At 33.4% G+C, this 18,001-nt stretch overlaps 1 protein-coding gene across 3 annotated transcripts in view; it reads right to left on the bottom strand.

The window, feature by feature from the left end:
* The window catches only part of LOC139093578 (neuronal acetylcholine receptor subunit alpha-7-like), a 58,433-nt gene extending 41,464 nt beyond the window's left edge, over positions 1 to 16,969 (bottom strand). For all 3 annotated transcript variants that reach the window (XR_011544709.1, XM_070644328.1, XM_070644327.1), the window contains exons 1-9: positions 16,849 to 16,969; positions 13,675 to 13,719; positions 12,040 to 12,149; positions 11,468 to 11,599; positions 11,323 to 11,371; positions 11,184 to 11,259; positions 626 to 670; positions 403 to 413; positions 178 to 316 (exon numbers count right to left, since the gene is read on the bottom strand). Coding sequence is in view for 2 of the 3 variants with exons in the window: in XM_070644328.1 (XP_070500429.1) it covers positions 178 to 316; positions 403 to 413; positions 626 to 670; positions 11,184 to 11,259; positions 11,323 to 11,371; positions 11,468 to 11,599; positions 12,040 to 12,149; positions 13,675 to 13,719; positions 16,849 to 16,866 (625 nt within the window). In the remaining variant the exon portion in view is untranslated. The remainder of the gene's footprint in view (positions 1 to 177; positions 317 to 402; positions 414 to 625; positions 671 to 11,183; positions 11,260 to 11,322; positions 11,372 to 11,467; positions 11,600 to 12,039; positions 12,150 to 13,674; positions 13,720 to 16,848) is intronic.
* Between the last annotated feature and the right edge of the window lie 1,032 nt (positions 16,970 to 18,001).

Raw genomic sequence — 18,001 nt, 5'->3', positions numbered from 1 at the left:
GCAGAAAAGACTTCCATACAAAGTTTAAGAACCAATTGAAATTTGTATGAAATGTTATACTTCACAAGCGCCATCAGAAAAAAACCTCGCAAATTTTAATAAATTTTTTACCGAACCAGCCCAAACTCAAGTCGACTTCGACTTCTGCCAAAATTGCCACTGCATGTAGTACATTACCTAATGATAATTTTTCACCCGAATCAGGGGGTAATGTGAATCCTAATAATGCCATCGATGCAATCAGTACACATGGGACGATTAAATTAAAAAAATAATACAACGTTCGTCGTCTTATGATTATCGCAAATGTTACGTCCTGAAATTAAAAAAAAAATTGAGATTAGTTCTTATTGTAGGCTGCATGCATCGCTTTTAAATTCATTCATTAATTAGTACACTTACCACGTACGGCTCTGTAGATTTTCGTGTTAAAATTTCATATTCACAGTACATAATGTTGGAATTAGAATAAGATAGAAAGGAACAAAGAGACAATATCATTATTAATTTGTCACAAAATGAGTGAATTACATAATAAGTGGAACCAAAAAAAAGATGAGACAATTATTTAAAGAAAATAATGCGAGATATTTAATTAAGTAAGAAGAAAATTTATGATAATTACCTGGACAACAATTGTAATAGATCTCATTCCTTTTGCCCGGGACACCTAAAGAATAGCAAGTAATTTTTTTGTATTAATAAAGCAGGCCTTTATAATTGAGAATAAGAAGCGTATGAACCCGGTCAAAAAATGATTTATTTGGAGTTGTAGTCATAAATGATTCTAGGTTAGGCTGTCATAACCTCAAATTTCGACTTCTTGTTGTATCCGACTTCTAGTCGGAGCTCGAAGTTGATTAGATTGGTCTCAACTAGAGTACAGCAAGAACAGAGCAGTCCTTTGGTAGTTCGGACTCCAGAAGACCAAAAAGGCTTTTCCAATGAATTCCGGACTCCAGTGATTTCCTTCTCATTGAAGTCGACTGAAGTCGATTGAAGGAATTAGAGAGTCCAACTTGAGTCGATTCAATAAATTTCAACCTTACTGGTGCTTCTTACCATTAAATTTTAAGTACAACAGAAAACCGATGAATTCCATTCCAATAAAACACCCCCATATTGGAATGTTCCATGTTATCCCCATATTGGGCTCTAATCTCCAAAAGTTCCCCACTGTCAACTAAGCAAAAACCTTTCATGTCCAACATTTATTGTTCGGGAAATGAGATAAGAAAGACACAATATCGGATTATGAAAAGAACAGCATCAGCAATAGCAAACAAAAATATTCTAAAGCTTTTTTGCCGAAAAAGAAAATATTTTTAAAAGCGAAATGAGAAAAAATATTTTTTGTGTAACAAATATGAAGCAATAAATCATCATTAAAGGGATATAAATATGACCTATCAGCTTTTGAGAATTGTGAGGGTAGTAAAGAAGCAAATGAGGTCAATGGAAATTTTTTTGGGGGGGTTAAGCATTTAGTTGTAATTAATTGAAAGAAATTGTGCTTTCATGAGCTTCATTACCTGGAAGGAGTGAAGATGCTGAGTTATTTATATAATATGATAATGAAGGCATTTAGGAGGTAGAATGATGCATTTGTGAGTTCCAGAATTTACAAAATGGAGGAAATATGGAACTATGAGTTGATTTCATGGCCGTGGAGCTCAAAATGACTTGAATTTTATATGGAGTCGAGTGGACAAAGTCCGAGTCGATTTTGAGCTGTTCCATAGGGTGAACCTAGATAATTATTGAACAGTGAAGTGCCGGAAAACTATTTTTGTGTCACGGCACATCATAGCTTTAGAAAATTGTTCTTGACACTACTGAGTTGCATCTACGACACAGTGTGCCAGAAAATGGAAAGAATTTAGTTGCTACCTAAATACCACATGAACCATGGCTATATTTAGCAAGTAAGTACACCAGTGTGCAGCGACATGCTAGACTGGTGAACCGAACAGTAGTTGTGGCCTAGTAACTAAAAATAATTAATTTTGATCATGTCATGCTTTAGTTCGACATCAGGTTGGTTATAAATCCAAATATTCCTATAAAGCAAGCAATATCCGACAGCAAATTGAGTCTACAACACTATGTAGCAACAATGTAAGTCACATTAGTCCTACAAGTTACCCTAATCTAATTTGACTAACAACTTTAAGTTAGACCCACCAAAAAGTATCTAGATTCCCACCCCATGCATGCATAAGTCTCTTACATAATTCACAAAACGATGAATAAATTAACAATAATTCATTCAAGACGAATCTCAAAGGCAAAGCATTATAATGCTCTGTTGTGTGATATTAAAAACATAATCGCGACTATAAATTTTATGACGCAATAGGATAAAAATTGTTTATGATTATGAGTGCTGTTGTTGTTGCCTTCCTACCGAGAATTGCATAAATTCCAGGAACAATTCCTTTTTATTTTGTGAGAACGTCGAAAGGAATTTCAAGTCATTGAATATAAATTCCAAAATTGGATATGGGCGATGAAAAGGGAAAGCAAGTCATAATCCGTAAAAAAAAGAGACTCTTAACAACTTCTTTATTCTTTAATTTTTGTTCGAAGTAATTTTCAACCCACAAAAGGTGTATATCTACCGGATATAAGCATTTATACGCACCAACCGGATAAAAAAAAAAAGTGAAAACGGTCATATACATAACAAGAAGATTAACGAATATAACCCCGGTCGGTGCTGTTTGTTGCCAACCAATGACCCAAATAATTCCAACATAGAAAGCCCCAGCTATCTCATCATAATCATCATCATCGCATATAAACAATATTTTATTTTTTCTGTGCTTTGCCCACCCGCGAGGCATATGAAAATATTGCGGAAGTAAAGAAAAAGCTATTGGAATAAACAAGCAAAATGCCGCTGTGTTGTAGAGTAAAAAAAAAGGAAAAATTTCTCATTTCTCACTGATTTTCAACAGCAACAATGGTAAGCATAAAATAAATCTTTTGTAGAAACATTCATGCCCTGTGGACATTTTTTTTCTGTGCTCGCTCTGTAAACGCCACTGCACATTGGATTTAAATATATATATTTTTTAAAAAAAGGGACATAAAAAATGTTTGAAAAGTATGAAGAAAAGGTGAAATGAAAATGCTTTGAATAACTCATTGCCTTTCCATTGTAACTCATTGAATTTTTTTTTATTTAAATGGGAATGATAAAATGAAATTTTTTACCAACCATTGAATCCCGAGCGACACAATTGGCTGCCTTTCTTTGAGGGGTCATTTGATTTGGTGTTAATTCCCAAGCGACATTAATTAAGGAGGCTCCTGGAAAGCTATCTCCCTTGGAGTTATTATGATTTTATATTCACTATTGATAAAGCAGGATCAAGATTGACTAGGTTTTGGATAAATTTAGGCTCTTGTTTTAACCGTCAATTGGCATAACGCGATATTTTTTGGGATGATCTATCAAATATTCCATTCGCAAGGCAATCTTGGAGATCTTGTTCCTATTTCTCCAGCTGTACTCTCAACTGTGTGTTTTTAACCCATTTAATAAGCTGTTCTCTAACAGACAAGGAACAGGCTCTTGAGTAAGCTTACAAAATTGAGCATGCAAAATTGAGCATTCCAACTACATGGATTGAATATACTCATTATACACGCTCATTTTGATGTGTGTATTCTTACTGTCTATGAGAGATCGTTTGCTTTGAGCCCCAATTTATTTTTGATCTCGGGCAAAAGCAATTGTATTGTCTAAACTTCAAAAAAGCACAAATTTGGAAATTAGAGGAATTGAACTCACGACCTTTGATTTACCATATCAAATTTGAGCCAATCGCCTTACCAATTACTCCACAAAGGATAATTTAACTGCTAAATGGAAGCCACTTAGGTGTAGTATCCATAAAATCAGCGCTTGAAGTGGACTAAATTTTTACATGGAATCGAGTCAATTTGAGTTGACTTTCTCATACGCCTACTTGGTTTTCCCGAAATCCCATTCCAATACCCGGACCCAATACTGAGAAAGCATAACGCCAAGTTAACTTTTGTCATAAAACTACCAAATACATACACCGACAGTGTGTGATAAGGTTGAGGATTACGTGTATAAAACCGTTGATTTAGTCTTAATGATCAGCCCACATTAGAAAATATCAGATTTCTAATTAACATGATTAAGTTTTTTAATATTCAAACCAATTAATTGTTAAACGAGCATACAATTTTTGCATATAATTTGTAATTCATATCTTAATTCACAAAAAAAAGGTAAAAATTCACCATAAAATTTCAAAATTTCATCAGTAAAATGCTTCATATTCAATTCCTGCATGCTTTAAATTTTAATTTCCTTTAAATTAATTCACCAAAAATAAAATTTAAATTTTTAATCATTATTAAATTTCATAACGGTAACAATCCATTGAGTGACAAAAAAAGGAAACTCATAACAATTCGCATATTTTACAAATTTCCACTTCAATAATTTTGCACAAAATGTTGTTGCCAAGCAATTTGGAATTAATCTACAAACATGGCACAAAAAAAGAGGAGAAAAAAATGAAAATTGCCAACCGCACTCACACACACACACATAACAATAATAAATAGCGAAATAATAATAATAATAATAATCATATACGAAAATGATGACATTATACAGCCATACAATGAGTATAGAAGAGGAAGGATATTGAAAAATGAAATGGGAATAATAAATTTCAATTCACTAGACGTAGCAACAATTTTCATTATCATTTTCTTTTTTTTTTTGTGACTGAAAATTGAAATTTTCAAGATTGTCATTGCGATGTGGAAATTGATAAGGCAATATTAGAAGAAGAAATAGACATGTCTAATTTTAAATTTCTATATTGGGTTGGATGTTGGCAGACAAAGGAACTCAGCGCTAACGTTGGGAATTAGTTAGGTACTAGGTTGCCTACGATTTGACTAATTGTAAGACAATCAGACAGTTTCCGACAAATTTTCAAATTTCGCTAAGAATAACTCTAGCAAGGCTGTACATAGAGACATTGCTGCACTTGATATTGGTATCTGTAATAGGTATCCGATGTCATCTAAGGAAGACTATCACAATCAGGGATTGAAGCTGTTGTTTGTACAAAATCGCTGTCTTGCAGATAGGAAACGATCAATTATCCCTAATTACAATTCACCTTCAAGACCAGCCTAGGTAGGAACTAAGTGAAAACGTTGCAAACTGATTGATATTGAATTTAATTTCGCATGTTTATCATGATATCTGAGAGGCACGATACAACAGTATTCATTTTTTATCGTAAAAATGTCCAGAAATTATTCGACACTGGGCCGACATGGTACAAGTGACGTGAAAGTATTGATGTTGCATGGCGACGAGGCAGAGCTCTAGCATTTACGTTGTGAGGCTTAGTAGGAATAGTTAATCTTTAATGTAGCTTTAATCAAGTGCCTCAAGCTTATCAAAACAATTGAATCTTCCTACTTCAAATGATGGGAACTAAATTCACACTTTAATTAAAGAAATTGTAACAGATATTCAGTTTGTTTGGTTTTAAGTAGCCAAAAATATTTTTTCTTGTGTCGGTTGAACTGCCTACATATTGAAAATAGGAATTCAGGCAGAAACCCGAACAGCACAAGATGCTAGGACACGGCTACATTACCGTAATAAAGGCAAGCTACAAAATTGTCCTGACGGTATCGTGACGACTGATTTGACTCATTTGTGCGACTCGCTGCATTGTGTCATTCCGACAACATAAACTTAAAATTCAGATATTGACTACTCTGCATGATTTGAGTGATAATTGTTGGTACTTACGGTACTCGACACCACAAATGCCAACAATTATCACCCAAATCATTCCTAACAGTCAAGAACTGAATTTAAAGTTTCTGTTCCTGTTGTCAACAAATAGGATCAATGCTTAAAATATCAATTTCCCAACAATATTAAAATTACAAACACGTCACTCATCCACACGTGTGGCAATAAACAGGCACACACATACACAAAAAAAATAAAAAGGATTCCTTTGGGCTGATTTTTCCTTCCTCAGAAGAAGAAAATGCTTCCCAAAAATAAAATAAAAAAATTCCTAATCAAAAAAGTTTTCTCAACAAACAAAAAAATTCGTTCTTCATGTCCTTTTTGGTTCCAACATCATGACGCCCACACGCAACGTACATATTGACATAATGATTATTTTCGTTTTTCTATTGAAATTCATATGTAAGTATGCTAACAGCAGCAACAGAATTTCTTTTGCTCTAAGCTAATTTATATAATTTTAGGACAAATTTTTAAGGAAAATGAAGCTAATGATGTCACATTTTGCTGACTGGCTAGACGTGAAGTAAGATTCCAGTAACCAGACATCGTTGAGAGTTTAGGTTTGAAGTATTTGCTCGAGTTACTGGCTTATCGTTGGTTTTGCTAGCTTAAAACTATCTCTAAGTGCTTTGACTAATAAATATGAAAGAGCGGCAATGGTCTTGTTGATTAGGAAGTCGGGTAGTCTACTTAAAAGTCCCGGGTTCGATCCCTGAGAAATTCAAGTCGAATTTTTGATGCTTTTTCTCTGTTTGCAGTCACTTTAGGCTCGGTTTCTGTGATTTGTTGCACAAATTGTGGTTACATTGATGAACAAACCCTTGATCTTGCCGCGTACGGTGTTAGGAATGGCATAACATCCATTGGGACAAAACTGCAACTAACGACAGAAAAAATATCGTCTTCAAGAAAGCAAGCAAAATCAGCTTTAATTTTGACTCTTAATTTTCAAAAAAAAAAATTGACCGTTATTTTTTCATGATATTTGAGTTGTAGATCCTACTGATTAAACACTTTGTGCATGCCAAATACTGACAGCTGTACAAAAATGCGCTTAAGTCCCTCTATCAACAACACGAGAATTTTAAACATTTTTTTTTCAATCCGATCCCTTTTTTTTGCTTCAATTAAAATTGGCAATAAAGTCATTCCATTTCTTACGAGACTGAATACGAAGAAATGAATTTTCAATTTAAAATATTTTTTTTTTTATTTTTTCATGCTCTAATTCCCAAGACTATTAAGCAATTGCTGTTGGAAGAGAATGAACTTTTTTGTTCCTTGCCTTCTTTTCAAATTTAGTTCCGTTTTTTTATTATTATGAAAAAAATTTCATTGTGATTGATGAATAAATGAATGAAAGGATGTAAGTCAAGAGATTTTTGTTTTTGGAGTCACTGGCTTGGGAAAATGAAGAATCTTTGTTTAAGTCATGAATGAGTTCAGTACAAAAGCTGTTTGAGATCATTAAAACGTGTTATAAATGCAACCGTTTGTGAATTACTCAAGAGTAATTTCTGCGATTTTGATATTTGACTGATTGTTAATGTTGAAATTGAAAAATAAGCTCAAGTTGTTAAGATCAAGTACAGAATTTGTCATGGTAATTTGTAAAGAGCTTCATGAAATGAAGGGGTATATGATATGATGCTGGGTATCTTATTATGTATGTCAAGGACAGTAGTGGACAACCTCTATCATATCAAGGCATAATTCAGCTCTAGAGCATTTTTCGTCAATTTTTGGTGTTTTTATGGCACACAGATTGTCTATTCCTAGACTTTAGGATATCATTTTGTGTTCCGCGGGACACTACTGCTAGTTGGCAAATTATCACGTTGGGGTCCATAGAATTCATGGAAGAAAGCTGTCAATAGAGACAGTATTGCTCCTAGAATCGGGTATTCCCAAATTCTCAAATGATAACCAACGATAGAGCTAGTTTTGGGCAACAAGAAAAGTCTAGATTGGTCTACAGTCTAGACATTGTCAATATACGTCTACCAAAATCCAGGGCAAGAACTTAAACTCTTTAAAAATCAATAAATTTCCCTTTAATTCCCAAATAAAAATACAGCAGTAATAAGAATTGTCATTATCATTATTTATGTGATTCAGCTACGCACTGTTGAGATCACGATTTTATTTTTCAGTTTCATATGAATCGCATGACTGGATTTTGAGAAAAATTAGATTTCCTCCGAAAAAAGATGAAATAAAATTGGGAGTTTTTCTGTTGAATAAGTTTTAATTTATTGCAAGTTATGGAACATTTCTCATGCTTTAATTGGATTCATTGACAATATTTATGGTCTTATTAGTGTTTTATTAGTGCTATTGGATTATTAAGCGTTGCTATAATTAATCTTATCAAATTAGCTTCACTAATACGCAGATGACATTAAAGGATATTGCATGAACCTGACGTAAATTCCATGATATTCACAAAAAATTATGAAACAGACTTACTTGTACTTGCATAATTTTCTGTCGATGAAAAGGTTAATGTACCATATTGCAGGTAAGTTCATTGAACGAATATTATCGTAAAATGTTCATATTCATTGGATATTATCAAGTTTTATGTACATTATATGCTTTTTTCCATAAGATTAAATAAAAATTTGAATCTACTTCAGAATTAGAGCAATGATAAAATGCATGAATGACCGCATTGTAAGGTGATAGAAACAGGGATGTATTCAGAGGGAAAAGAGGGTTTTGGGGTCAAGTTGGGCGGGACTTTAAGGCATGTTGTGGGATTTGAAGTCAACTTGGGAGTATTAGGGTCAAGTTGGAAGATGTTTGGAGTCAAGCTGAGATCAGGTTAAGGTTTTGAGATCAAGTTAAGAGCTTTAGAGTCAATTTAGAAGTTATGAGATCAACTTAGGAATTTGGCCTGATTTAAGATCAATTTAAAAGCTTTTAAGTCAAGCTAGGGGCCAATTTTGAGATTTTTAGTTCATTTTCAGGGTTTTGGAAGTCAAAGCATGGGTTTTATGGTCAAGTTAGGGATTTAAGAGTAAATTTTGAAAGATTTTAGGGTCAAGTTAGGGATTTTGGAATTAAGAAAGGAGTTTTTGAGTCAAACTAGGAATTTGCCGTCAGATTAGAGGTTTTAAGGTTAGGTAAGAGGCTTTGAAGTCAATTTATGGTTTTTTAAGTCAGAAAAGGGGTATTGAAGTCATGCTGAGAATTTTAAGATCAAGTTAGAGAATTTGGGGTTAAGATGGAGGTTTTTAGGTCATGCTAGGAGTTATAGAATTAAATTAGGGGTTTTAGATGCCGTTTAGAATACATTTTACCAAAATTTGAATGTGTGTCGATTATATTGTTAGTTTGGCTTTAGCTACTGCATTAAGCCAAGCATCCAGCAAATTTAGACCCATTTTTACTTTACAAAACGCAATTCTCCTCATTGTGCCGCTCGGGTACTCAACATAAATATTATAAAAAGAGAAATAACTGACATTCATTTACAATGAAAGATGAAATGTCATCTTTACACGAGATGAATAAAAGAAAATATCTACACACCATCATCGTAATATATATTTTTCATTCAATTCTTGCTTCCACCATCTTCATCATTTTCCCATTCCATTCAAGATATTTTGACAATTCGTGAACATTATTAAGGGAACAGAATACGCACAACAACAACAACAAAACGAGGAGAGAAGATGGAAAAAAGATACCCAAAATGTGCCTAAAATTGTCCTCATAGCAATTTCCCATTCCCATCAGCTATATAAGATACACCATCAAGCACATTAGGTGCGTATTTTTGTATATTGTTGTTGTAGCATGAACAGGAGAAAAGAATTGTGATGTCACATTGTACGTGCCTCGTACCTTTTGCTTCGTGTGTGAATTTTGTGCGTACTATGTTTATTCAAATGTATGCAAAAATGTATATACACAGGCACACAAAAGGCACAGTTAAAAAAAATGAACGTTATCATATGAAAATGTCATAACAACTTTATGATGTTTAATGCTATAACCGACACAAAAATAATGACTTTTTTTCTCTCTCCTTTTCTTACTGTTCTTGACATTTTGTGCTTATGTGCTTACTTTTGGGAAGGAATGATTGGGAAATGAGAATATTTTTGGGAAATATGAAAATTTGGGAAATTTCTTTATGATTTTCTATAACGAGCACTTAATGAATTCAACCGTAGAAATTAGCACAAAGGAATTGCCAACAAAGAGAACTAAAGCCATAAAAGTGAGAGAATTGAAGGGGCTGTTTATTTATTACGTAACTCGGAGTTTGTGTGCCACCATTAGAGCTTTGGAATTACGTTAGAGGTTTTGCTGTCAAATTCTTGGTTTTGGAGTCATAGCAAGTTTTATGGCGTCAAACTAGAGCCTCAAGTAAGTGGAGGGTGGCGGATGAGGGGACTGATTCTCTTAGAAGGGATGGGGCGGTTCTTTTATTAAGTAACATTTTTATGGGGAAGAGGAGCTGTTCACTCATCAACTAACGCTCTTAGGGACGAGAGGGAGCTGTTTACTTATTAAGTAAAGCTCCTAGTGGGCAGGGAGATGATGAGATTTTGTGACACAGTATCGAACGACATCAGATAGTATCATACTTGGAATTGTTAATTGTCAAGAGCTAGCCAGCAATAGAGCCAGCTCTAGCCGCCTACTGAGGGACGTCATGGACCACATTTTATCTGTACGGCCAGAGAAGTAAATAAGTTAGTGCTGAACGTCACCCAATCCAAAAAAATAGAAATTCCCACGTGAATTCTTCTCAATTAAAGAGTGCAAGACGAGAATGAAGCAGATTGGATTGGCAGTTAAATACTTTCAACTGTAAATTATCCGGATCCATGTACTCACACACATAATATACATACATATATACAGTATTACAAAGGATGATAAAGTGATGCGGGGGCGTTTTTACATACATAAAGCTTTTACAAAAGAACAATTCATTATATTCGTATGTACAACAGTAGCTCAAAATGCTATGTAACGTGTATAATCCGGTTTGAGATCCAATCCTGTGCAAAAAAGCAGTACGTGAAAGTGAATGAGCGAATAAAAACGAGGAGAATTGAATAAATTTTTTTTTTGTGTGCTCACCTTGGAAATTCACAAAAAAAAAAGCAGAATGGCAAAGGAATTGAGTCACATGAGTTGAGATATGTATATCCACCGTATGAATATATAATTAATACAACGACCCTAAATTCATACAGTTACAGTGAATTGCCATCGTACAATTCGCAACATAAATTATGAATTCACATTCCATTCGTTGCTGTATTTCAACAGTTTTTGTGGGTTTCATACGCGTAGAATGTAAAATATTTTTACGTACCTAACAAATCCCATTCACCGTTCGTAACAAAGCTACTTATATCACCACCTTGTTCATCTTGCAGCTGGAGATCAAGCTATATAAAAAATAAAATTTAAATCAATTTTTAGATTATGATAAAAAAACATGAAATTTTTACCTGAAATCCATCGTACGTCCAACTGCCAAATTTCATTTCACATCGTTGGCTGGTGTGGAAAATTGGTGGAAAAAGAAGAAAAATTTGATAAATTATCGATTCATGTCATCATTATTAGTTCCAATAATTTTCATCATCATCTTACTCATCGAATGGAAACCACGTAATATCGATTTTACATGTTGACTTAAAGATACCGGGTGGTACGTATAGGCATGAACCATTACTTCTTACAACAACATTTGTTGGATATGTGCCATCAAATCCCTCATCAGCACTGTTATTCGGAATTGATAGTTTTTTTTTATGATTTTGCAGATGTTTGTGTGTGTGGATGGAATTAAAGGAAGTAGAAGAAAAAAAAATTGATTATTCGTTAATATTTACTGTGGAAAATGTTGGCAGGAACTTAATGAGAATGCAAAAATTAAGGTTCGACTCCTTGGATAAATTTGAAAAAAAAAAATATCAAAAAAGGAATCGATTTCTGATCTTTCAATAAACATATTTCTGAAAATTGATAGGAATCGAACCTTTTCAAAGTCATTTTAGAGTTATAAATCACAATTAAATCTGTAGGAATCTCTGACTGAATCATGTATATGTGATTCCGATTCATAATATCATCCAAAAATTGGACAACATCCTCAATACATACTTCACATTCCAAAACTTAATTTTATCATAAATTCTCACAAATATTAGCCATTTCCATACCTATTATACATCAGCACATCTGGCTTCCATATTCGATGTGGCGGTATGCGAAGATCCTTTACTCCACCGTACTCGGTTGCATTCCATCTCAAATTCATGTCATTCCATTCCTAATAAAATAGAATTTTACATTTATGATATGATAATAAATTAGTAAAATACATGAACAATGAATGTATGGAGGTCGTATATAGTATGGTGGGAGAGAAAAATGCTCATGCTAATGACTTTTATTGTGAAAATGTTGGATTTATGTTTAATTGGGAATTATGTTAACTATTTTATCGTTGAGGCCTGTATGGAATGAGGAACGAGCAATAATGAGAGTCGAGTGATGTCAAGCATTTAAAATATTTTCATAAAATTTCCTGATTAATATCAAAAAACTTATCCCATCCATTCTACAATTAGGCAACCAGCAGAATAAAAATTAATTAAAAATTGTTTTCAATTAAAAGAACTTAAACTTTACCCTGACATGCTAGTTCTCCATCTCCTCGTATATTTTTTTTGAAACTAAGTTCGTCGTTGCCGAACATTCGATGCGAAGAAGCAGATGTAAAGAATTTATGAAGTAATTTTTACAATAAATTTTCTTCTATTTGATGGTTGCCCGGGCAGTTTATGAGTTACTGGAGATGATTAGATGCCTGTCATTGTATACCCATCTACAATCCTATACCCGAATCGTACAAATTGGTTAATTGTTCAAAATGCCGACACAAGACGGAATGAGCTTGACTTTGACTTAAATGTAGCTTCATGCTATAGTTATACAGACCTTGTACCTGATTTTGGATCGATTAATTGACTTATGCTATTTGGGTAGTACTAGTATTACGTATATGCCACAGATCTTTCGTAGATACCCATTAACTCTTTCTAACCAAAACTTGAAGATGATTAGTTAATGGTTCGATCAAATTCCAAGTCTAGCGGCTATATAATAGCACTGACTTGAAGTTAAAATTGAAGATCTTCGACTCAAGCCATGGATATAGTCGTGAGAAAGTCCAAATATGACACAATGAGGCAAAAGCTACATTAGTCAATCGAGCCTTATTGCGTAAGTCATGGCTGGCACCAAACTCTTTGGAAACGTATACTTATGTTTTGTCAATTATCTGCGATTTCAAAAGCATGTGCTGCTCGGGCTTAATACTATTCCATTTAATTACAAGTCAAGACAAAGAACTTACAAAAATTTCCATGGCAACGGATAAAAGTTTTTTAAGAATTCAGAAACTTGCCTTTTTCATCAAAAAATCTAAGATGAATCAGCATGAAATTGAGCGACTTATTTAGCTCATTTGAATAAAGTTCTTGTTTATATTACATATTCTCTTTGTTGTATTATAATCAGTAAAAATTTCCATATTAAGGACGATGCAATTCTCGCAAAACTTTCCCATAAATTACATCTATCTCAACCATGAAGAATGAAATTGAAACTTTCTTGATGTAATGAGAACAATGTAATTTAATGTAATAGAGTCATGGATACAAATTGATATAAATTCAAGGATTGAGATTAAAAAGTTTTTTTGCTCTCATCGTCATGAGAGATGCATGAGCATTCATATAGTTAGATAAGTTTTTTTTATTAAGACAAGTTGTATGCCATCAAATACTTACCAACTTTAACCAAATATTTGTTACTAGCAACTGATTTTTCTCATCCTGAAAGTAAAATAGAATGGAATTAATAACATTTTATTGAAATTTTTAAGAAAGAGTCTGCAATAAGATGTAAAATATGAATAGAAACTAAATTAAAGGTCAAAGTTGTTGAGCTGGTTGTACAATCTGGATGTAGTTGTCTGTTTGCGAGTGATATATCGTGTCACGATGCGATCTCATCTGTGCCGTGACGCAATTTCAATTGTGTCGTGACGTGATCTTAACTGTATCGCGATGTGATCTTAACGACGGATCTCGCTACAGGATCACAACTGTGTGACGACATAATCCCAATTGTATCGGAACGTAATCTCAACTGTATCGCGACATGATCTCAGCTGTGTCGCGACGTAATTTCAACAGTGTTGCGATGTAACCTCAATTGTGTCAAAACGCGGTGTTAATTGTGTCGCAAAGCGATCTTAAGTGTGTTACGATGCGATATCAGCTGTGTCGCGACATGATCTCAACTGTGTCGCGTAAAGCTTATTGTTGAAAATTATATAAATGTCATGTTATAATGCATGATTTGGGATTAAACCCAAGAACTTTGAAACTTAATGACAAAGCTTCTAAACTAAGATTGATGTCATTTCACTTACTATATGAAAATTATGTTCTTTTATAAGTCATTTATAAGAAAAAAACGAAGTTTTCATAATAACTTCCAAGAATAAACCGAAATAACTTCAGATATACAGACATTTCATTCAATTGGCAGTTCTACGTAGTCTATTTTCAAATTAATTCTCTTTGCGACAGACAATGTCGTATCCAAGGTAACAAGCATTTATAGTCGTAACCATTGTCGAAAACTGAGTAGAGAATTTAAATTACACTTTAAGTAGCTCAACAACAAGCAATTTTAATTTTGTGAAAATTTATTTCAAAAATTGAATATTTTTTCTTTAAATTTTAACTTGAGCGCGAAACTTATTTTACATATTTTATTGAAAAATTCAGCAACAATAAGGAAGAAACTTTTCTTCCCTCTTTTTTCAATGTATATTCTCATCCGTAATGCTCAGCCTACATAACAAAAAAATGTTCAATGTTCCGAGAAATTTAAAGAATTAGGTTTTAAAATTACATGGAAAATCTAAGGAACTGTATTTGAATTGAGGGATAGACGGGTAGGGGTTGTTTGCTTATTATGTAACGCTCTATGCTGTTATAGGGAGAGGGGGTGGGGCGGTGGATGGATGGTGGGTATTGAGCCAGTATCGAGATTGTGTTACGGCTTAAAGCTTGTTGCTGAGGAAATGGGGCTCGATTTTTCACGTTACGTAACAAATGAATGGTCCCATAAGAGAGCCCAGCTCCTCCCATTTCCCTTCCGCGGGGTGCATCCAGAATTTTGTCACGGAATATAAATTTTGGTTCATGGTTTTGTTATCAAGCATTTTGATTAAAGAAGGGATGCGGGAGGGGTTTATCCTATATTTTAAAGTTACGTAACTTCCGAATGCCCCCCAAACAAGCCTAATAAAGCTTCAATCTTTTAAAATTCAAATCATGTAATTTTCTCTAGCAATTTTGAGGGCCAAAAAACTTTATATTTTTTGTTCAAATCAAATGAACAAATTTTGATGAAAATTTTTCATCATTTTCATGAAAAATCGAGGAAAAAAAGAGAAAATTTTCTCAATCAAATCAGATTTGTGTTTAAAAGTTTTCTGCTTTTCTTATTACATAAATAAGTTCTTATTTTTTCATATTTATTCAAACTTTGTCATGAAAAATCTCCATGGATATTGGGAAGGGAAAGTTTGGAAAATTTCCATTTTCTAACAAAAGTTTTTCCCGTGATGAATTTTCATTCTTCTTTGAAGTTTTAAAAGTTTATCATTAATTAAATGGCTGAAAGGAAGGAAAACTTTTAAGTCTTAAAAAGTTTCAATTTTAAATCTGTGCCAAAGATTCTCATTAAAAAAGCAAAGAGTTAATTATAGTTGCATTACAGTACGATGGGGGGATGCAGGAATGGCAATGGATGAAGTAATTTTAAAACTTTAATGAGTTCTTTCGGCTTTCCACTTGATATAATTTGCAATTGATTAAACTTTCGATGGAGTTTTACTAGGAAAATGTTTTTAAATTGTTTTTAATTAAAATTCGTTGAATTCTATTTAGTTAGTGCTGTGGATATATGAGATGATTTTTCTGTGACATTTAACATTGAATAATTTTGAACATTAATTTAGGTTAAGCATGTTAAATTATCAAGAATTCTCGAAGTTCCTAAGAAGTAACTATCAATTATTCACTATTTAACTTGCAGATCCCCCATTTACTCTATATTCTTCAATTCAGACTGTCTAATATCCAGGTAGGGATTGAACATTCGCTTCCGTTGCTTTCATTTGGAATTCATAACAAAGGTGCATGATGAAGCATGATGAAGAAAACAATATGAAGCAGTCTATTGAGTTATTGCATCAATTTGTCGTAGTTTTCTTACTGTTAGGTTGCTTAAAGATCAGCACGAAGTATATCAGTGTTTCGAGGATGCTTACATTATAACAAGAAGCAAGAAACAATTGTTGACTTGATGAAGCAAGACGCATAGTCACTATGGTGTCCCGAAGTTTTGATCTTGACAAATTCTCGGAAAGTCTCAGTTTTGGCTACTTGTTAGAGTAAATAGCCTATCCGCTAGGTTTAACAGCTTATCCGTTAGGTTCAACGTAATAAGAAGTCAGTCATCTCTACCCCTTGCTCCTTATGGCGTTATAGCGTTATGTAATAAGTAAACGACCAAGAATTCTTCAGATTTTTGTCATTTTCATGCTTTCTTCACCTATGTATCTAATTCCATTTTAAAGCAACAGAACAAAGGACCTATTTACCAGGATTCCTTCAGCACCACATTTCAATTCCTCACATCATAAAACCATCCATAGCTTATTTCATACTTAAATGTTGTTTTAATGCCTACTTATTTCTTAAAGATGATATTCACCCTCATTTTCCAATGCATTAACTATTCAAATTTCATTGTCTTAAATTTTACTCTCTACAACCAGCAATATCATTTCCATTTCTTTAAGCTCAATTAAATGTCATTAATGTAAATCGCGTAGACACTCAATCCAATAAAATTAAAATAAAGGAATAAAAAATACTCACCACATCGATAATTTGCATTAATGTTAAACCAAAACTTATTTGAAGTGGATCGGATTCATTCACTACTGGTCGTTCGAGTGTATTATATGGGTCTAAAAGATCATGTAGTAATCGCTTTTCATTATATCCCGCTGAACATACTGTAAAGATAGTAAAAATAAGAAGATATTTTAATGATATTACTAAACATTATACATTCCATGCCCAGCCTCGACATCGAACGAGGGCAATTAAATCAACAGTTGTGAAAATCTCTCCCAAGATATGCCAAGGCTTCGTAAAGGAGAAAGTAGAATGAGAAATAAATATATACACATTTATCTGCTTCTATACGTACACATAATAATAATAATAGATATACGCAGAACAGAGTCGAGAAAATGAAAATTGTAAAAATATTCGAGGGTGTGGGGGATGCGAAAAAAAGGAATGAAAAGGCATAGTAGCTGAAAATGAATGTAAAGATGTGAAAACGAAGATTAAGGAATGTCGCAAAAGAATGTATGTGACGCGTATAGCTTATTTTCCGTTTTTTTCGTCTTTTTCAGTGTTGGGTGACCTGTGTGCCGCGGCACATCTTGATTGAAGGCCTCGACCAAAACCATACAATTTATAAGGTTCATTAATTCAAAAACTAGTGTGTCGCGCCACACAGGTTGTCCACCACTGATTCTATCGCTATAAAAAAGAAACTTTTTACAAAATACTGTTCATCAATTTACATCGCATCGAATAATAAATACGCATCTGTTGCTGTCTTTCTAGTGCTTCGAGCATACCCAGTCACAAGAAGAAAAAGAAAATTGGTAAACAACACTTCTTTTTTTATAGAATCATGAAATGAAAATAACGGAAATAAAGAAGGAAATTTTCAGTTTTTATGAGGCACTTCTGTTTCAAACGCAATTCTTTCTTTGTAGATTGTGCTTATGACTTCAGTTCTAAATTTTTCAATTATGTAGAAATGCGAGTCTATTTTATTCTCAATGGATTTGGGCGGCTGAATGATGTCTAGTTGTTGATCCCATCGATGTCATAAAAATGCTTTATATTAGGGGTGTTTTTACGATAAGATTTGTAGAAGCATTAGATGAAATGAGGTTAATTGTCTTGTATGTTTGTGCTTGAGTGCTGTACAGCGACTGACACAGCG

This window comes from Chironomus tepperi, unplaced genomic scaffold (assembly GCF_022539635.2).
Source record: "Chironomus tepperi strain 1889 unplaced genomic scaffold, CSIRO-AGI_Ctep_v1 contig_337, whole genome shotgun sequence".
In the NCBI taxonomy this organism is placed as follows: Eukaryota; Metazoa; Arthropoda; class Insecta; order Diptera; family Chironomidae; genus Chironomus; species Chironomus tepperi.
Note: the sequence above shows the minus strand (reverse complement) of the source record. Positions and strands in the feature narration are given on the sequence as shown.